Source organism: Cydia fagiglandana, chromosome 7 (genome assembly GCF_963556715.1).
Source record: "Cydia fagiglandana chromosome 7, ilCydFagi1.1, whole genome shotgun sequence".
Taxonomy (NCBI): Eukaryota; Metazoa; Arthropoda; class Insecta; order Lepidoptera; family Tortricidae; genus Cydia; species Cydia fagiglandana.
This window is the reverse complement of record NC_085938.1, coordinates 18,160,945-18,182,804: the sequence shown is the minus strand read 5'-3', so window position 1 is coordinate 18,182,804 and position 21,860 is coordinate 18,160,945. Positions and strand designations below refer to the sequence as shown.

General features: G+C 42.8%; 1 protein-coding gene across 1 annotated transcript; it reads right to left on the bottom strand.

Moving 5' to 3' along the window:
- Positions 1–171: 171 nt before the first annotated feature.
- Positions 172–21,755, bottom strand: LOC134666076 (palmitoyltransferase ZDHHC14-like). Its single transcript, XM_063523189.1, has 12 exons — positions 21,454–21,755; positions 17,876–17,952; positions 16,162–16,354; positions 14,873–15,047; positions 13,868–14,000; positions 13,306–13,455; positions 12,769–12,882; positions 12,136–12,257; positions 10,324–10,451; positions 9,269–9,364; positions 9,029–9,189; positions 172–303 (listed from the first exon to the last, which is right to left on the bottom strand). Exons 2-12 carry the CDS (start codon positions 17,930–17,932, stop codon positions 271–273), a joined length of 1,362 nt encoding a protein of 453 aa, XP_063379259.1. The 5' UTR covers positions 17,933–17,952; positions 21,454–21,755; the 3' UTR covers positions 172–270.
- Positions 21,756–21,860: the final 105 nt, after the last annotated feature.

The window sequence follows — 21,860 nt, the reverse complement described above, 5'->3', positions numbered from 1 at the left end:
TTTCCAAAATGAAAGTTCCCGTTATTTTCTGTGAATTTTCTGAAATAGTTTCCAACTTTTTGGGAATTTCTGTAACAAGCCCATCAGTACTGACGCTCTTTGTAAACATTTCATAACGGGATGCCTGTTAGTTTGTGTATAAAGCGCAGTGGAAAACAAAACAACAACAAATTAGATAATTATATTTATTCCTCATAAAGCGAGTCTCAAAAATCTTACAAGAATAATAAGGTATTTGTACAAATAGCGTATCATTACAATGTGCTCGGGTCAGAGCTGCGCCGTGGCGATCCGCGGCGGCGTCTGAAACAAACAGAATTACAATTACTATAGTTCGTTTTTTTAGCATTAGAAAAAAGGTAAACAATCTTGATGTGACTTTTAATTGAAAAACACATTTTAAAAATAAGTCACGGCAAATATGTAACAATTATGAATCTATAATACGATCATTTACATTCTTCTGCTTTCATAATTAATAGTTACTGATTTTTAAAAAGCGTTTTTTCAAATTAAAAGACACGTCGAGATCAAGCGACCTTAACGTGTCTTTCAACGACGAAGCGATTAAGAGCGCTCTTACAAGAAAAGTCGAAATAATGCAAAATTGATGATACTAGTCGACGAAATTCAGGACTTTGTGCTCATTATTAGAAACAATGAGTACTTGTTCCAGTAAAAGCGTCTTCTTATCTTTTTAAATATCGTTGTAAATATTAGAAAAAGGACTTATTAAATTAGTAATGAATTTTTTTCTGATGGTCGTTTCCGAAAAACCCCGTGAAGCACTGAACGGCAAGCTCTTATTTGGAAATGTTGAGAACTTTACTCTGCTAAACCTGGCTATTTTGTATTACTAATACCCTGTACTTTAGGAATATCAAACGATATTTTTCCTACATACCTTTGAGAAAGAGAAAATCAAAGTAAAACGAACTAAATTTTCTCTCCGAAACAAGTGTCAATTTCTACGAAAATCTACTTAATATTGAAGTCATTTTCATACACAAGCAATCTGCAACGTTTGCTTATACTGTTGGTATACATTAGTGTTTATGAAATTCTACTATAATTTTTTGGCAAATTTTTGAAAACTACTCTATATTACCGATGACGCGCGCTCGCCAGCTCAGTGCCGCGGCAGAGCTTGTACAGGCAGGACGTGTGTCGGTCGGCTCCGCACATTTTCAACGGCGACGACGAGGTTTTTTATCATTGTGTGCGGCGGGCGCCGTGTAAAACGCTATACTGTGTGCGTGTAAACCGCAACGAGAGACTTTGATCCTAGCACTGTTTTTATAGTATTATAATTTATAATGGTACAGTTTAATAAACTACCGGACAGGATTAAAAATATTTGAAACGACCTGACATTCTATATGTATTTATTTGACTCAAGATAGTACTCAGGGTCTGATGATGGAGCCGGAAGGTGGTCACCGGTACCAATCAACCATGCAACTAAACCACTTCGTGTTTGGGCACGTTTGATTCGGCTCAACAAGATCTTTGACTTAAGATAGTACTCAGGGTCTGATGATGGAGCCGGAAGGTGGTCACCAGTACCAGTCAACCATGCAACTAAACCACTTCGTGTTTGGGCTCGTTTGATTCGGCTCAACAAGATCTTTGACACAAGATAGTACTCAGGGTCTGATGATGGAGCCGGAATGTGGTCACCAGTACCAATCAACCATGCAACTAAACCACTTCGTGTTTAGGCTCGTTTTATTCGTCTCAACAAGATCTTTGACACAAGATAGTACTCAGGGTCTGATGATGGAGCCGGAAGGTGGTCACCGGTACCAATCAACCATGCAACTAAACCACTTCGTGTTTGGGCTCGTTTGATTCGTCTCAACAAGATCTTTGACACAAGATAGTACTCAGGGCCTGATGATGGAGCCGGAAGGTGGTCACCGGTACCAATCAACCATGCAACTAAACCACTTCGTGTTTAGGCTCGTTTTATTCGTCTTAACAAGATCTTTGACACAAAATAGTACTCAGGGTCTGATGATGGAGCCGGAAGGTGGTCACCGGTACCAATCAACCATGCAACTAAACCACTTCGTGTTTAGGCTCGTTTTATTCGTCTCAACAAGATGTTTGACACAAGATAGTACTCAGGGTCTGATGATGGAGCCGGAATGTGGTCACGGGTACTAATCAACCATGCAACTAAACCACTTCGTGTTTAGGCTCGTTTTATTCGTCTCAACAAGATTTTGACACAAGATAGTACTCAGGGTCTGATGATGGAGCCGGAAGGTGGTCAACGGTACCAATCAACCATGCAACTAAACCACTTCGTGTTTAGGCTCGTTTTATTCGTCTTAACAAGATCTTTGACACGAAATAGTACTCAGGGTCTGATGATGGAGCCGGAAGGTGGTCACCGGTACCAATCAACCATGCAATTAAACCACTTCGTGTTTAGGCTCGTTTTATTCGTCTTAACAAGATCTTTGACACGAAATAGTACTCAGGGTCTGATGATGGAGCCGGAAGGTGGTCACCAGTACCAATCAACCATGCAACTAAACCACTTCGTGTTTAGGCTCGTTTTATTCGTCTCAACAAGATCTTTGACACAAGATAGTACTCAGGGTCTGATGATGGAGCTGGAAGGTGGTCACCTGTACCAATCAACCATGCAACTAAACCACTTCGTGTTTAGGCTCGTTTTATTCGTCTCAACAAGATCTTTGACACAAGATAGTACTCAGGGTCTGATGATGGAGCCGGAAGGTGGTCACCGGTACCAATCAACCGTGCAACGAAACCACTTCGTGTTTAGGCTCGTTTTATTCGTCTCAACAAGATCTTTGACACAAGATAGTACTCAGGGTCTGATGATGGAGCCGGAAGGTGGTCACCGGTACCAATCAACCATGCAACTAAACCACTTCGTGTTTGGGCTCGTTTGATTAGTCTCAACAAGATCTTTGACACTGAAGATACACAAGGTTTGATTATGGAGCTGAAAGGTGGCCACGGGTACCAGTCTATCATGTAACTGAACCACTTCGTGTTTAGGCACGTTTTATTCATCTCAACAAGATCTTTGACACAAGATAGTACTCAGGATCTGATGATGGAGCTCGAAGGTGGCGACGGGTACCTGTCTATCATGGCATCAATCTGAACTAAATCAATCCGGATTGATCAATCGAATTGACGCGTCAATCCGAATTTATCAATTCGAATTGATTTAATTCTGATTGACGCGTCAATCCGATTGAATCAATTGGAATTAACGCATCAATTTTTTTTTTTTATTATGAATGGGCTTACTCTTGGCCACAGACTAGCCGAGGCGTAGACGTGGCCTACGATGGAGCGAGCTCGCCCAGAAGGTGCCTGTTCACTCTTGATTTTAAGGTTGCCGGGTTATAAGAACACGGAAATATAGACGCCGGCAAGGAATTCCATTCCTTGGCAGTGCGCATAAGGAAAGTAGAAGCAAAGCGCTTCGTGCGAATTGGTGGAATATCTACCAAGTAAGGATGGAAACCGGCCGTGCGTCTAAAAGTCCGATGGTAGAATGGGGACGGTGGAATAAGCTCGTGTAGCTCTTGGGCACACTCCCCGAAGTGCAACCTGTAGAATACCGACAGAATCCTCAATTCGGATTAAATCAATTCTCAATCTAGATTAACCTAGGGTCCCTTTCCCTTCCCTAAGATTAGTTTTCAAAGGTGTCCTTTTTAGGGACTTACTTACTGGACTTAAAGTCGATATCTGAGGTTCCCAGAGGTTCGAAAACATGTTCCTGATGTCAGTATTGACTGATTTTTCGAAATTGGCCAATTACGTTCATATTCGTAATCGATGTCGACCATAGGTCCCGAAAAATGTTTCTGACGTCAGTATTGAAGGATGTCCCTTCCATTTCGGGACATTTTTTTAAATTGATCGTTGGCACTTTAAAACGATATCTGAGATTTCCAAAGGTTCCGTAACATGTTTCCGACGGCAATACAGACGGAGTTTCCTTTTTTTTTCTGGACATTTATGGGACATTTCTTCCAATTAACGGATTGCGTTCAAAATCGATATCTGAGGTGCCCAAAGGTTTCGAAACATGTTTCTGACGGCAATACCGAGAAATGACCTTTTTTCAGCAGGGTGGCGTAATGCAGGTAGTAAAGTAAGTACGCGGCTAAAGTGTAGAATCTAAATATTGCCGTTGAAACCATATTTTGCACCTCAGATATCGATTTTGAATGCAATCAGTCACTTTCAAAGAATGTCACTAAAATGTCCCAAAACAGGACACCTTTCAATATTGCAGTTGAAAAAATGTTTAGAAACCTCTGTTTACCTCAGATATCGATTTTAGACGCAATCGGGTAATTTCTAGAATTGTCCCAAAAAAGGACATCTCTCAATATTTCCCTCGGAAACAAGTTCTAAACCTTTGGGCACCTCAGATATCGATTTTGAACGCTATCGGTTAATTTCAAGGAAAGTCCCGAAAATATTCCAAAAAGGACATCCTTCATATAGCCGTCGGAAACATGTTTCGGAACCTTTGGTAAACTCAGACACCGCTTTTGATCGCATTTGGTCAGTTTCACAAAAATGGCCTAAATAAAAAAGGACATTAGGTAGGTACATACAAAGTAATCGTCAATCCGAATTGACGATTGAGGATTGACCGATCAATTCGAATTAACGATTAGTAATCGTCAATCTTCAATCAGTAGATTTAGAATTAGTTTCGTCAATCGTCAATTCGAATTGATCGGTCAATTCTCAATCGTCAATTCGAATTGATTTTTTGCCAACACTGCTATCATGTAACTGAACCACTTCATGTTTGGGCTCGTTTGATTCGTCTCAGTGGCGTGCCTAGGGTTTCGGAGTAAGGCAAGCCGAAAGATATGTTTTCGTAATAAATGTCCAATCTCACTCTTTGGACTCATATGAATTTGCTAGCGTATCGCGGCGAGCTATCATAGCGCACAGCACAGGGCATACTAGGTACTACCATAACTATTAGTAGAATTTTACAAGCATATCAGAGGGCCCACAAGGTGGACTGATGACCTGGTGACATAGGCGTACCCAGCATTTTTTAAAGGGTGGGGCAGAAGTAGGGTTACGTGCCTTAATTGTTCCAAAAAAATTTTAGCTTCTTGTCAGACCACAGACCAGGGTGGGGCAAGTTGCCCCACTTGCCCCACCATGCGTACGCCTATGCCTGGTGAAGGTCGCGGGAGGCGCAAGACCGGTCATTGTGGCACTCTTTGGGGGAGGCCTATGTCCAGCAGTGGACGACCTCTGGCTGATATGATGATGATGATCAGAGGGCCTACCTCATACACTGAAATTTGCAAATTGCATGCTTCTTTCCCTGTCACTCTAATTACGCCTTAATTGGAGTAAACCAACAATCCTTGTGTTTTGTAAACGGTCGTACAAAATTTTCTCTTAATGCGACTGACTTATCTGAGAATACACAAGTCGGGTGTTGGTTTTGGCGTGGAAATGATATATATCCCGTTTTTTTACAAAGTTTAACGATTTTACCTTGCTTTCGTTGAGTAATACGTGGACGCATCTCATACCGTCACAAGGAACAACTTCATCCATTGTTAACACTTATAAACGTCACAACAAACGAACAAATCCACATTCACTACTTAATTCAAATTCACTTAAATAAATTGACCTTTCGTTACGTTACTTTCGACTCGACTAAATAATAATACACTTGAAGTAAACGCGTGCCCGTGTGAACTTATGCAGCTAACTTCACACCAAAAGCTCGGCTTAAATCGCCTTATAAAATTGCTATACATACCAACAAATAGTTACATCGTTCTATGGCGTTTGTAGGCTTAGACCGCCTAGAGCGGGACGAAAAAGCAAGCTCGCACTCGTCGGGTTGCAACCGCAATCCGACGAGAGCGAGCAGGATAGCTGAATTCTCAGCAGATATTCATCCTACGCCTGATTTCTTTCGCGCGGAGGAGGCGCCACGGCAAAATTTTGCAACACGCTGGCGCCGCGGTCCGCGCGCTGTGGCTTGAATTTAATAATACGTACGGGTGGCGCGCGGTTTTAAAATAATCTATATTGATTATTGATCTTATCACTACGTAATTTCGGTAAGGCAACTAAGGCAAGCCCGGCTTTTGGGCTTGTATGGAAGTACCGCCACTGATTCGTCTCAACAAGACCTTGGACACAAGTTAGTACTCAGGGTTTGATGATGGAGCTGGACTGTGGCCACGGGTACCAGTCTACCATGTAACTGAACCACTTCGTGTTTGGGCTCGTTTGATTCGTCGCAACAAGATCTTTGACACAAGATACTACTCAGGGTCTGATGATGGAGCTCGAAGGTGGCGACGGGTACCAGTCTATCACATAACTGAACCACTTCGTGTTTGGTTTATCACCTAGTGTCAAAGATCTTGTTGAGACGAATCAAACGAGCCTAAACACGAAGTGGTTTAGTTGCATGGTTGATTGGTACCGGTGACCACCTTCCAGCTCCATCATCAGACTCTGAGTATCACCTAGTGTCAAAGATCTTGTTGAGACTAATCAAACGAGCCTAAACATGAAGTGGTTTAGTTGCATGGTTGATTGGTACCGGTGACCACCTTCCGGCTCCATCATCAGACTCTGAGTATCACCTAGTGTCAAAGATCTTGTTGAGACTAGTCAAACGAGCCTAAACATGAAGTGGTTTAGTTGCATGGTTGATTGGTACCGGTAACCAACTTCCAGCTCCATCATCAGACTCTGAGTATCACCTAGTGTCAAAGATCTTGTTGAGATGAATAAAACGAGCCTAAACACGATGTGGTTTAGTTGTATGGTTGATTGGTAATGGTGACCACCTTCCAGCTCCATCATCAGACCCTGAGTACTGTCTTGTGCCAAAGATCTTGTTGAGACGAATCAAACGAGCCCAAACACGAAATTGTTTAGTTACATGAGAGACTGGTACCCGTGGCCACCTTCCAGCTCCATCATCAGACCCTGTGTATCTTCAGTGTCAAAGATCTTGTTGAGACGAATCAAACGAGCCCAAACACGAAGTGGTTTAGTTACATGATAGACTGGTACCCGTGGCCACCTTCCAGCTCCATCATCAGACCCTGTGTATCTTCAGTTTCTTGTAACTTGTTTCTTATAAATAAGCGAGTACCTATAATTTCTTTCGAGTAATATACGTTCATAAGTACGAGTATGGGGCTATTCATAAATTACGTCGTTTCAAATGGGAGGAGGGGGGGGTCTGGACATCGGATGATGGTAGCATGACGTAGGAGGAAACAGAGTCATCCGAAGCATGATTTTTGGATGATTTGAAGGATGGGGGGGGGGGGGGGGTCAAAAATAGATGACATAATTTATGAACAGCCCCTATGTACATTTGCACTGCATTTAGTATTTTCATACTTATCAAAAACAGTTTTAGGACTTTATAAGTTAAGTACAGTTAGTGTTGTTAAGGCTTGGCCACATACAGAGCGCGACGCAGCGCCGCGTCCGCGCCGCGTCCACGCCGCGCGACCGCGGCACATGCTAACAGGTTACCGACGTCAAACAGACTGCGTCCCGCCGGTATCACGCCCCGCTTCTGTCGCGCCCCGCGCCGCGCGGCCCCTTGCGTCCGCGCGGCGCGTGCGCAGCGCTGCGCCGAGCGAACGCGGCGGCCCGCCGCGTCGCGCAAGGTCACATCAGTAGGATCGGACGTTAGGCAGCGAGCGGTGCGCCGCGTTCCCGCGCGGCCGCGCCGCGTTCACGCGCGCCTTGAGGGCGTGTTGAGAGCGTGAGGCCGGCGCGATCGGCGCGCGCCCTGTTTGACCAGGCTTCGCGTCGGCATCACGCGGCGCGGACGCGGCGCTGCGTCGCGCTCTGTGTGTGGCCAAGCCTTTATGGTTGATTTCAATATGCTTCGCGAAGGATCAAGAATGTTTAACCCATCATTGTAGTGCGAGTGTGGTAGAAGGGATCGGAATACTGAGCTCGCACGGCCTGCCGCAGCGCGTAAAATACCTAAACTCGCTCAACCCCGAAATGTAATAGCACTCTTAAGGTAAGCACCTTAGCTAGCTCGCACGGTTGCATAGAGCGGGTGAGCGGATTAGGGCTACACACTGGCGATTCGCGAGCGCGCAACGATTTCGCTGCGTACTGTCATACTGAGATGGGGCGAAACCGTTGCGCGCTCGCGGCGAGATCATTGCGCGCTCGCCTCGTTTTCAACTCGCTCGCAAATCGCAAGTGTGCTAGCGAACTTAACGAAAAATAGTTTTTCTACTCGTCGACTTTTATGGTTTAAACAAGACTTTGTATCTATATCAAACCTCAAATGGGCTCCCGACTCTACTATAATGACTTCTATCGAAACGCTTTCAACTGACTGAATTCGACCAATCACGCGTCGCCGCGGTCAAGAACAAAGACATCAACGCGCTACTATTTAATGATAAGAAGTGCGTTGATGTCGTTTGTACTATGTTTTTATCTACTGAGAAACTTACCTAATTTAGTTTGATTATGATTATTTTTTACTTTCTAAAGGAGTTCCGTCACCAAAAAAGTTTGAGAACCGCTGTAGGCCTAGCACATGATTGGCGCGCCAGAATCTCACCGCGAGATAGACCATCCGTCTTTTTCTCACTGTATTAAGTAAAGAGGGATAGACTACTAGGGTAGGGTAGGGTAGGGTAGGGTCGCGAGACCTATAGTTTTTTTTTTTTAGCATTAGAAAGAACTTGCAAGAAGGTAAGCGATCTTGACATGTCTTTTAATTGAAAAACGCTTTTTAAAAACCAAAAACTATTACTTATGAAAGCAGAAGAATATAAATGATCGTATTAGATTCATAATTGTTACATATTTGCCGTAACTTATTTTTAAAATGTGTTTTTCAATTAAAAGACACATCAAGATTGTTTACCTTTTTTCTAATGCTATAAAAACGAGGTATATCTTGCGACGAGATACTGTCGCGCCAATCATGTGCTAGCCCGGCTGGTAAACAGGTTATATTTACGTTGGCCTGTAGATGCGGCGACGGCTCGGGCTCGTCCAGGTCGAGCGCCGCGTCGATCATGGTGGTGTCGTGCAGCAGCCGCAGCCGCGCCGCGCTCAGCGCGCTCACTGTACTCGTAGCCGCGGCGCTACTGTTGACCGTCGGACCGCCGATGCACACCTCTGAATATTAACGATGGTTTTTGTGAGAGGTTATATCAATAAAGTTTTTTTTTATGTTAAATGTTATTTTAATCATTACCATGTAGAGGCGTGGGGTCGAGGTCGAGGCTGTGGTTGAGGTAGGCGTGGTTGCCTACCGGCGTCACTGTGAACAGGTTGCTATAACTCCCAGTACCTGCACGATCACACAAAAGTTGGAGTGAAAACTAGTTTTCCAATATAACAGAAGGAAGAAAAACCGGCCAAGTGCGAGTCGGACTCGCGTTTCTAGGGTTCCGTACTCCGACGTACGACGTACGACGACGTAGGAGTCCGACTCACGCTTGACTGCACATTTCTCATAGGTTTTCTTCTTTTTATCTACGGGTAAAGAACTATTGTGTATTCTTTTTTAGTTTCGGAGATGGAAATATTTATAGAATGGGGGGGACATGGAAATATTTTAGCTATTTTCTTAAATAACTTCAAACCTATGTATTTTAAAATTATAAAAAAAAACATGTTTATCTTTGGGTCAAAAATTTACATATGTGTACCAAATATCAACTTAATTGGTCCAGTATTTTCCGAGAAAACACGCTGTGACAGACGGACAGACAGACGCACGAGTGATCCTATAAGGGTTTCGTTTTTTCCTTTTGAGGTACGGAACCCTAAAAATGTGCCACGCCGCGCGAATTTTGCGACAGAAGATTTGGCGATTGCGCGGGCTCTAAAGTTTTACCTCAATCACTAAAAGCATACCTACTGCTATTTACAATTTTTGCTAGTCAGAGCCTTCGACTAGCTATTTTATACTGAAATTACACTGCTGATGATATAATTTAATTTTAACTATCATTTATTTAAGGACCGACTGAGATCATTTTTGTTAGTACTTATGACGATGACTTATAAAATATTGTTAGTATTATGATCAATATTCAATACAATGTTATAGATAAATAAATTAATTGAAATTAAAAAGAAATGAAATTAAATCAAAATAAAATATAATAATAACGACTTGATTAAATGAATATTAGAGCATTAAATGCAGGGAAGTATATTTTCAGCATTATTTGCCGCTTGCGCCTAATGTCCAGTTTGTCCGCTGGCGGCGATATCGATAGTCGATATTATTGGATGACTGACCGTTAGGTTCGGTACTGGGCTGCAGCGTGACCGGCGGGTCGGGCGGGCCGGCCGCCGCGGAGGCCTGCAGCGCCGCCACGAAGGCCGGCGGCAGGTCCTCGTGACAGTCCGGGCTCACGATGCCACGCCTGCAAATACATAATAACCTTAACAACACTGCAATGTTTTCAATGCAGTTTCTGATTCTGATTCTGAATGTTCTGCCGCAAGAGTGCAGCACTAGCGCCTAACGTAAACCATACACATCCATAGAGTAACTTATACCTTATGACGACCGGTCTGGCCTATGGGTGTGCCTATGAAGCCGATGGTCCCGGGTTCGAATCCTGGTAAGGGCATTTATTTGTATGAAGATACAGATACATATTTGTTCCTGAGTTATGGTTGTTTTCTATGTATTTAAGTATTTATATATTATATATATCGTTGTCTGAGTACCGACAACACAAGCCTTTTTGAGCTTAGTCAATTTGTGCAATAATGTCCTATAATATTTATTTATTTATTTATACATACAGTGCCTTAAACTGTTTTATTATAAGTTTTCAAAGATAATACATATGACATTGATGCATCAAGGCGGTTTGTTAACACAGGGCGAAATTTAGTTAGAGTCAGACTAAGAAAAGTCTGCAGCGGATTTGATAGCCTACCACGCAGTGCAAGTGTTAATTTAAACGTCAAACTTCTGTGGAATTATGACGTATAAATAACACATGCGCTGCGTGGGCTATCAAATCCGCTGCAGACTTTTCTTGGTCCGACTTTATATGCCTCTTTATTACTGGAATATGCAAGAGTGATAGAGAGGTTAAATAACCTAATTTTGATTTTCTTGTTTCGCGGTAGACCCTCAAATTGTGATGGATTGTTTTATTTTTTTTAATTTAGATATTTAATTCAGGCAACAAGGCCCATATTACAAATACCTTACAGACTAACATACATTATGTATTTTATAAACTTAAAACTAAACACTATTTAGACGACAAAACGGCGTGGCCCCGTTGTGTCGGCTGCTCTTGTGTCGGATTCGGCAGTTTGCCCCGGAACCTCCGAAACACGACACCTTTCGGCCAGAAGTCGGCGCACTCCATGGTCCCCTGCAGCGGTCGCGGCACGCGCACCACAAAAGAGTTGAAGTGCACGTAGTGGCGCGATCGAAGCTGGAACACCCTCAGCGTGTAGCCGGTCTTCTGGTGTACATACTCCACCACTTCAGCAGCCGTGGCGGTATAATGCAGGCGCGATACGTACAGCGATTGTGGTAGCGGCGCCCCCTTACGCGAAACTCTGCGTAGTTTCGCGTAATATTCCCTATTCTTAGGGCCAGTTGCACCAACCACATTTGACAGACTAATCACCGTCAGCCGGCGCGCCACTATGAAACTTTCCATACATAAAAATTTAGCGAACTCTTTAACGATACGAACAGTTTGGTGCAACCGACCCTTATAAAATCCATGGTAAATAACGGAACGTGGTAATGTTGTGCGGTAAGGTCCACAATGTACGCACCGGTCGATGAGGCTGGGCGCGAGCGGGCCGCACAGCACGTGCCAGCAGTTGGCGCAGGCGTTGCCGCGCGAGTACGGTAAGGTCCACAATGTACGCACCGGTCGATGAGGCTGGGCGCGAGCGGGCCGCACAGCACGTGCCAGCAGTTGGCGCAGGCGTTGCCGCGCGAGTACGGTAAGGTCCACAATGTACGCACCGGTCGATGAGGCTGGGCGCGAGCGGGCCGCACAGCACGTGCCAGCAGTTGGCGCAGGCGTTGCCGCGCGAGTACGGTAAGGTCCACAATGTACGCACCGGTCGATGAGGCTGGGCGCGAGCGGGCCGCACAGCACGTGCCAGCAGTTGGCGCAGGCGTTGCCGCGCGAGTACGGGTTCGGGTTCCCACTGCCGCGTCGCGATGAGAATGAACCCTTTATCTGGAACCAATCATTTATGCAATTCAAGTTTATTGCACAAAACATACATACAATTAGTCATACTTACAAACTAAACACACACAAGTTACTAATTAAACATTGCTGCCGCTGCTAGACGCTTCCGGTGCAAACGTGCCCATAATACTCGCGGCATTACCGAGCTGGATGGCTATGGATAGCCTTTGCACCAGAAACGACTCGGAGCGGGGGTCCTCCCCCTTCTTTCTTTTGATACTTCTAAATCTCAATCGATCACGTAAATGTCCAATTCAATCATACTACGCTTATGGACACTGTATAATGGCATATGGCTGGCACTGTGGGGAAACTCTTCGGACCATGAGAATACAAAAAATGCAAAAGCAGGCCGTAAGGGCCATTATAAATGCTGGATATACTGTTATCTATCTATCTAATGGGCGGATTCATAAAAAAACATTTGCCGTCCTTGTGGATTGCAAATCGCAATTTCCTCGCGAGGCGCTCTGTGTGACCTTTTCTAGTTACTTACATCTTCATTGGTAGTCTGGTCCGTGGAAGCGAGGTACGTATGGAAGCCGGCCAGACCAAGCACCGACCATACCGAAAGGAAGCACACTCCTGCTGCCAACGCTGACGCTGGCTCCTAGAAAATGTAACAATGGGTTAATATAATCATCTTCTCCTTCTTCTTCGCGTTTTGCCGGCATTTTGCCACGGCTCATGGGAGCCTTGGGTCCGCTTGACAACTAATCCCAGGAATTGACGTAGGCACTAGTTTTTACGAAAACGAATGCCTTCTGACCTTCCAATCCAGAGGGGAAACTAGGCCTTATTGGGATTAGTCCCGTTTCCTCACGATGTTCTCCTTCACCGAAAAGCAACTGGTTAATATCAAATGATATTTCGTACATAAGTTTCGAAAAACTCATTGGTACGAGCCGGGGTTTGAACCCGCGACTTCCGGATTGAAAGTCGCACGCTATTACCACTAGGCCACCAGTAGTTAATATAAACATGTTTAGTAAAAATTCTCCCTTGCTATTTCTCCCGATCTTACAATTAGTACCTTGCGCAACGCCGCGGCTAGCCCCAGAGTCCTGGCCTCTAGGGCCACGTGTGCGACGGCGCACGCGAACACGAACACGGCCAGGAACGAGAGAGACACCACGAACGTGTAGAACGCGCGGTAGTTACGCCGGCCCACGCAGTTGCCCACCTGGAAACAAAAAAAAAACAGTTTTAAAAAGTAAAAGTAAGTTATAGTGTTTTCTATTTCGGTAGGATGTGTATGGTCTGTTCAACTCGCCGGCACTCAGTACCACGGTAACTGAGTGCCGGCGAGTCGAACGCTACAGAACCAGTCTAAAATGTGTCATCGAGATGCGTAACAAAGGCGCGTTATCGGAGAGCGCACCTACATTGGTTTTTGGAGTGTTGGACTAACCCGCGTTTAGGTGCCAATTAGAATAATTAAGACCCTTTTTGCAGGTAAGTAGCACGTGCGGTTTTACTTAATAATAGACAAAGGATTAGCCTTCGGGGCCTGTTAGAAATCTACAAACTATATCAGTTGAACAGTTTACAAGTGAAACAGTATTGTACACAATGTGTATGTATGTATGTCTTACCCATGGGCAGTGGTGGTCGAACCTCTCCACACAGTTATCACACAGAGAGCAGTGGGACGCGCGCGGCGGCCGGAACAGTTTGCACGTGAAACAGTATTTTAGTTTCACTACGCGTCCGCGGACTAGAACCTCCCTGTGAAATAATGTCAAAAATCGGACGCGTTTATCTAGCTGCCCACAAATCACAAAAGTTACCAAGGCACAGACTAATACAATGCATGAGAAGCCTGTTATTTTAACGATATATTATTATAACACAACGACTTGCATGTGCAAACTACTGGTTTCTTTACTCTTTTCCTGCATTAGCATTGAACCGAGAGTATAACCACTGGCGTCAGTTTGTATACCGAATTTTCTTGAGGAAAATGTTATAATTATGTTGAAAGCATAGATGGCAAATTCTTCATTGCCAATACTAATCTCTAAATCTTGCATTAACAAAGTACTATTTATTTTAGAGCATAATCGCTGGCGTCAGTATGCATAACGAATGGAAATGAGGAAAAGAAAGTAAAAGTGGCTGATGCTTTAGTGCCACTATTTAAAGTTGTTAAATTTTTCTGGTATCATTTTCCGGTTGAAGGCGTTTTGTAAGAAATATACTTATATAAAATTAAATGATTAACTGCAGCTTGGTCAAGTGGCGGCAGTGCGGCCTTGGCTTGTATTATGTACGAATAAATCTATTAAAAATACTGAACTTACCGCCTGAGCTAAATGTTATAGTTCGTTTTTTTTTTGCATTAGATATAAGGTAAACAATCTTGATGCGTCTTTTAATTGAAAAACACATTTTAAAAATAAGTTACGGCAAATATGTAACAATTATGAATATAATACGATCATTTATATTCTTCTGCTTTCATAAGTAATAGTTACTGATTTTTAAAAAGGGTTTTTCAACTAAAAGACTTGTCAAGATATATATCTTCTTTAAAGTTCTTTCTAATGCTAAAAAAACCGTAGATGTTTAATTGATGTATGTAATGTGCGTGCGTGTACCTCGCGCGGGGCGGAGGGCGGGCCGCCGTGGCCTGGGGCGCGTCCAGCGCCGCCTCGGCGGGCGCGGCGCGCGGCAGGATGCCCGGGTCCGTCAGCGCCGTGCGCAGCAGCGCGCACAGCGTCAGCGCCGCCAGCGCCGCGCCCAGCGCGGGCAGCGCGGGGGACACGCGACGGGCTACGATACAAGGATTGCCAGTTACAATATTACAATAAAACAATATATCATTCTGAATTTACCTATGTTTTATTATGTCCTGAAAAATCAGGCTTATAGCCATACTTACTTATAGTCCGTTTTTTTTAGCATTAGAAAGAACTTCGCAGAAGTTCGCTTGTGGTTCCAAATCTGGCACTTTTAGCGATAACAATTTGAAGTAAATTATATGTATTGACCATACTATATTACATAATTCAATAATTATTAACAATTAACGAGCCTGATAAAAACTACACGCTTGCTTCTGCGGAGTTCTTTCTAATGCTAAAAAAAACGAACTATATACATAAATAAGTATCAGGGACTCGAAAATGCCCTTAATGCCTTCGAGAAAAGAGCGTACGGCTGAGCCTGCTTTGTTTTATTTGCTCTTTCGAAGGCACTGACTGCCGTGCCCCCAGGAGGCATGATTCACCGCCTGACGTGCGAAAGAAGTTTTTGTTATACTTACGGTGGCAAACTAGCATCCAACCTGCTCGATGCTGAGCAGGTCCCGTAGATTCTATATGCGCTTACAACGCTTGTAACATTGATGTTAATAATTGTCGCGCCTGTGTTGGAATAGGGGCCATAGTGAAAGTGATTTAAGTGTGTATAGTGCGTAGTTTTGTAACAAAGCCCGGCGGCTAATCCTATTGTCTATTGTTAAGTAAAACCGCACGTGCTACTTACCTGCAAAAAAGGGTCACACTCATTCTATTTGGCACCTGAGCGCGGGCTAGTCCAACGCTCAAAAAACCAGTGTAGGTGCGCTCTCCGATAACGCGCCTTTGTTACGCATCTCGATGACACATTTTAGACTGGTTCTGTAGTGTTCGACTCGCCGGCACTCGGTAACCGAATTACGCAGGTTTTTATGCAGGTGGTTGTGGCACGTGGCACGAGCGGTTTTACTTAACAATAGACAATAGGATTAGCTCGGGCTCAGGTACAAAACTACGAACTATACTTAGACATTGTTCGTCAAATGCAAAGCGAAATTCAGTTCTGCCTCCGTAAGGTGAAATCGATTCAGGTTAGACATTCTGTACGAAATACTACAGAAAGTGCTAGAAAGTAGAAAACTACTTACCCAAGTAAGGCCCGTCGAAGGCGAGGTGTAACGCTGACGTAGCAGCAACCAACGCCAGGGTCAGAAGGAAGACCCCGGGCTGCGGCGCGGTCATAAGGCGCCCATCGCACCAGAAGCGGTTGCGGCCCGCGAACACCTCCCACTTGCGCGTCACGCGCCGCCGCGCCATCTCACCATTACGTGTAACCTCACCCTGCAACCATCAAGACAATGTGGAGATGAGCATTTGATCGCTGATCATTTACATCGATAACTTACTCGATCCATTGGCTCAGTGACCCAAAATGAGAAAACTATACTACATTATTGCAGAGGCCGGGAAAGGGCAATTCGTGGATGAGTTTCGATTTTGTCGGACGACGCGAAGCGGAGTCCGACAAAGAAGACGAATCCACGAATTGCTATTCCTGCCGAGGCATATATAGTGCTTTTCTCCAAACATGCGAGGAAATAAGCTAAAATAATTATTATTTAAGCATCAAGCATCACTCAAATCAAACCTTCACATCCAAAATGTCAAAAACAATTTCCCTCTTTAATTAATTTTTAAAAGTTAAAAGCACAAACTTATTCTGCCATTCAGTACCATTCAATATTCGTTCATTCAATATAATTGCGCAATATAGTTTGTCAAACCAACTTTTCAGTCAGTAAGAACCAGGAAAACTACACCCATCCTTTTCTTTTGGGTGCTAGTACTAGTGTAAGACAAAGATAGTATGATTCTCTTTGTCTATGTTTGAAATGAGAAAGTCCTTTGACAAACTATGTAAGCTTTTTGAACACGGATGAGATTTAAAAAAAATATAAAAATAATCTTTGATTTTATTAAGCACTATTCGCACGATCATACACGTGAAATGATAGCTGATCGGGTCGTGTAGAAGCGGCTCGCGGCAATAATAATTGGCTGTTTGCGTTTTTTATTATTAAAAAGTAAAAAACACTACAGTAATAGGTTATTACTGTAGTGTTTTTTTACTTCCCGTCCGCTAGAACAGGACAGCGATAGTTTGATGTTTTTTAGTTAGAGTTTGACATTAACGAAGAACTTCCCGTACTATTTTTGCTACAGTAAGGTGAACATTTCCGAGCATATTGGAGAAAACTAAATTAACTATTAGAATTCACTGGAGAAAATAAAAACAACGCCTTCTAGATGCATGATGATGATCGCGAAAGTATTAACCTTTTGAACGCCAAACGGCGCATCCATTTGCCGTGCCACTGACGCCACGGGGGTACAATTTAGTGTTGTGAATAAATTATGCCAACCTAAAAGTGATCGGCGTCAAATGCCGTCATTGGCGTCGTTGTCACGATTTTGCGTTGACGTCAATTGCCGTCTGTGGCGTTCAAAAGGTTAAGAGTAAAAGAGGAATAAAGTCTAAGAAAAAATTGTAGCTCAACTCAACGTGTACTTTCGGGCTGTAGCGCCATTCGCTGAATTCAATTCGATTAATCTTGTACAAAACATATAACGCCGTTTAGCAACAACTAGTTCTGTTCCAACTAGATTCGGGGCACGATTCATTTATTGATTTTAGAGATGCATTCCCATTTGTCCCTAACGGGCACAGATGGGATTAGGTGCATTCAATCATTCATATCCACATTCTCACATGGGACGGGGACAAATGGGATTACACCCTTTGTAATAGTTGTAATGTGCTGTTCCACAAATAAATAACATTTTGATACGAGTAGTACAAACCTTCCCCGTATGGTAGGAGCTCCACACGTTTTTTAGTATCTGAGAGCATATGCACATGCTCCGTGCGCCCGCGTCATCTGTAACAATGCCCTTATCGATAATATCGATTATAATGATCTATTTAACGCTTAATTATAGATTATTGTACTATTTTGGTAATTAATAAATCTTGTTTAAGTGGGTTTCAAGGACTGTTTGAACTTTCGAAGACAATCCCTGGTGATTGCCTGGGCGTTTACTGTTCGACCGCAAAACACGGCATTAAAAAGTCGTTTGAGTTAGACCCATCTTGAAGGTCCAACGGATTATCGACTCAATCTCTATGAAAAATTGATTACAAGTAAAATAATAGATAAACGGCCGCCCCTGGTGTTTACCCGACTATCTATTCTCTGTCGTATCGCTCTTGACAGAGCGGTCGTAGTCACGTTGAGGCGTCCGCATCGGGGTATCGTCTTGGGTCGTCCCATTCGTTTTTCGCCAAGTTCTTAAATTAGTCCTATTCTGCTTTCGTCACTCATTTTACATTGAAAGCCACCGACGATTGTGACGAATGTAGAATGAGTGACGAAAGCAGAATAGGACTAATTTAAGAACTTGACGAAAAACGAATGGGACGACCCAAGACGATACCCGCTTCGGTAGTAGAGGCAGACACAGCACTTCGCCCACAGGATTGGTCTGTGACTTCGCTCGATCTCCCGCCATCTCTCTCTGTTGGCAGACTGTCTGGCACAGTCAGATAGGTACGCTATACGCGGTTTCCCACTGCGGGTTTTATTTGGTCAGTCCAGCGCTTGGCCGCATTGCCGCGCGATCTGGTTTCCTCCACTCTTCCTTGTACGACTAGTCGCTCTATGGAGTCGTTATCTCGCCTAGAGACATGTCCAAAGTACTGCAGTATGCACGACTGCCTAAGAATGGTCATTTAGAGTAAAGGCCCCTCATCTATTATTGGACTTATATTGTACTGTTTATAGAGATAGGGTCGATAATCCGTTGGACCTTCAAGATGGTTACAACGACTTTTTACTACGTGGTTCATTTTACCGTGTTTTGCTGATTTATTGTCAGTGTTTGCGGTAACCTTACAATTGCTTTGCATTTTTAAGTACGCTGTGAAGTGGATGGTCCAAAAAGAAAAACGAAACACTATCAATAATATGATATGATAATTCTAATGAGTTGGAACTCTGATAGTAAAATAATTTTACGTGTTGATAATATTGATAAGATTGGGATTAGTGCTGTGACGAAAAACCCCTGGAAGTGAAGCTAGCTAGTTGATGACGTTAATAAGCGAATAACTGTCAAATCTCAGGAAGAGCGAATAATGGCGCCGCTCGTTCAAGGCCAGGTCAATCAGTGCATCTAACGCTCGACAATCGTAGGCTGTAGCGTAGGCCGAATAACTGCACCTTTGACTGCTGATTATACAATAGTTTAGAAGGGTCATTTGACAATAAACAATTTAAAAAAACACAGGCGCTGTTTTATCACGTAAGAAGACTTAGGGGTGGGGGGAGGGGGATCGAACATACATTATTTTTTCATACACAGGGGAGGGAGGGGGGTTTCTTAGTTCTTACGTAAGATCACAAAGATGCGATTTTTTTAAATTTGTATGAAATTATGACGTTTATAATAATGCTTCCACACTCTATCTATATTGTACTATCAAACATGGGGCAGAGTTAGCTTAAACGGGCTCCAGTACCTTTGTTTCTATATAACTTGCCCTATATTTGTTTCTTTGTATGTTTGATTCAAATTTTGTAATTTAAATATGAACCATTTCCTGATATCTGATTCAGTTAAAATTCAGAGCCATAATTCCAATGACAATGCAATAATATGCCAACATGGCGCTGATCTGATGATGCAGTCAGAAGGTAGCCAAAGGAACCCCTCGATGGAAGAGCACCAACACATCAAGTTATACCCATTAGATAGTTCTTGAGAAGTACAGCCAGAGATAAAAGGGTTTGACACAAAAATTTTTTTTACAGTAACTTCATTTCATTTAATTTTGTGATTATAAAAATTAAAAAAATATGTACTTAATATGTTTTCCGGCTTACAGTGGGAAAGTGTCTTCGTGGGGAGTTTTTTTTACAAAAAGTCCACAATTTTTTTCTCTTATTTTTTAACATAATAAAATGAACATCCTGAATCACACATTTTACATTAACTGCAAGTATGTATATGTTCTGTGGGACTAGGTCAATCTGTGTAAAATTGTCCTATAATATTTATTTATTTACTTAACTATTTCTTATTCATACCAAATTTCTTCTAAATTGGTTCAGTAGTTTAAATGTGAAGAGGAAACAGACAAACAGAGTTACTTTCGCATTTATATTAGTATGGATGAATGTATACTATATCCTTAAGACTCATTGCATTGCATTATGCATATTAAATAGTCATACTTTTCACAAATACAGTAACATTCACATTTTAATATTTTTTTAATAAATTAGAGGTAGAAGTCATATGTGTGTGACTGTACCCACAATCATTAACATCAAGCACACATGAATTTGGATCAAAGTGCTTAATACTGATAAGATTAGCAAGAAATGTTATGTGTTAATATAATTAACAACTCATTTTCTCAACATATCACCAATGTTCTATTTTAAGGCCTCAAATATTAATCCTTCTGAATAAATTTGGTCAATAATGTAAATATATTTCTGTCTATATGGGAAAATGTACCAGCAATGGTGGATTTGCAGTCTTGGCTGCTTTAGGCCCAAGTAGCAATTTAGTAAAGACTAGCCACCTCATTATCAGCAGCTCAGCACCCATTATTTAGACTGCCGCCCATTCATATCTGGCCACCCTATGCCCGGGCATACTGGGCCTTAATAGGGCAAATCCACCACTGAGACCCAATCACCACACTTTAGTTTTGATTTATAATGTTCTATTCTCATTAATATTTTGTGATTTTTGCTATAACTAGAAGTTCTTTTTTTCTGCAGGAAATTATGGCAAAGAATAATGTAGGAATTATTCCAGGGGTGGATCACCATTAACTCCAGAGATTGTGGTAAATGAACACAACTAGCAATGACACCCGCTGTTCCCCTTCAGGAGCCCATACAGAATATCATCTAAGGCCCTTCTTAGATTGTTGTCTTCTGAAAACATTTTTGGGTTACATTCTAAAGGCTACTGAAGTCAAGAGTCTAGGATAGTGTATCCTTAATTTAAAAATCATCACTACTAAAAACATGAGCATCTGTTACAAACCCACATTAAAGGCATATCTCAGTCAGTCAACCTGTGACCTGTTTGACAGGCCAACAAATTGCTTAACAAATATAATATACAGAATGATGTCATCGCCCATGGCCAGCGCCGCGGCGCCCTACGCGAGTTCTCCAGGACCTAAGACGTAATTCTCACCACAGAAACCGCCCACAACAACGTCTGTTCATACCCAGAGCTTGTAAACATGTCTAAACGTATGAAAACAGGAGAGCAACGCACAAACATGTAACGAAACGGCCCGAGGAGCCCGTGGGCGGGATGAGCCCGCGGCAGCCGCCCTCGTCCCTGGCACTCACCTGTCGGTCGCGCGGATCATCCAACCCGTGTCCGGGAAGCTCCGACGCGACGTCTTGGCTCTGGTAAACACTCCCACACGACACGACACTTCACAAGCAATTCACAGGCTCCTTATCTATCGTCCAAACTTTGTGGCACGATACAATACACTCAAGTACGTACCGTCAAGACAATGTATGCACAAAAATATTTGTCGAATGTGTCAATAAATAATGAATTCATTATTAATACTTAAAATGAAGTAACAAACTTTCTCTTGCTTTTTTTGGTTGTCTACTAAAATTACCACAGATTCGATCACATGATAACAAATTGTTAAGTTGTCATGTTCGAGTATGTCAAACATTTTTTTCTTTGTTATATAAATCTTGTCAAGTTATTAATTTTGTGAATGAAGTAGTTAAAA

Excerpts from the sequence above, each read along its gene's own strand:
- LOC134666076 (XM_063523189.1), bottom strand. The coding sequence starts at position 17,932 with ATGTGCATATGCTCTCAGATACTAAAAAACGTGTGGAGCTCCTACCAT. Across the intron at positions 12,883-13,305 it reads TAGCCGCGGCGTTGCGCAAG|GAGCCAGCGTCAGCGTTGGC; the intron begins GTACTAATTGTA and ends TACATTTTCTAG. Across the intron at positions 12,258-12,768 it reads ACCAGACTACCAATGAAGAT|ATAAAGGGTTCATTCTCATC; the intron begins GTAAGTAACTAG and ends GATTGGTTCCAG.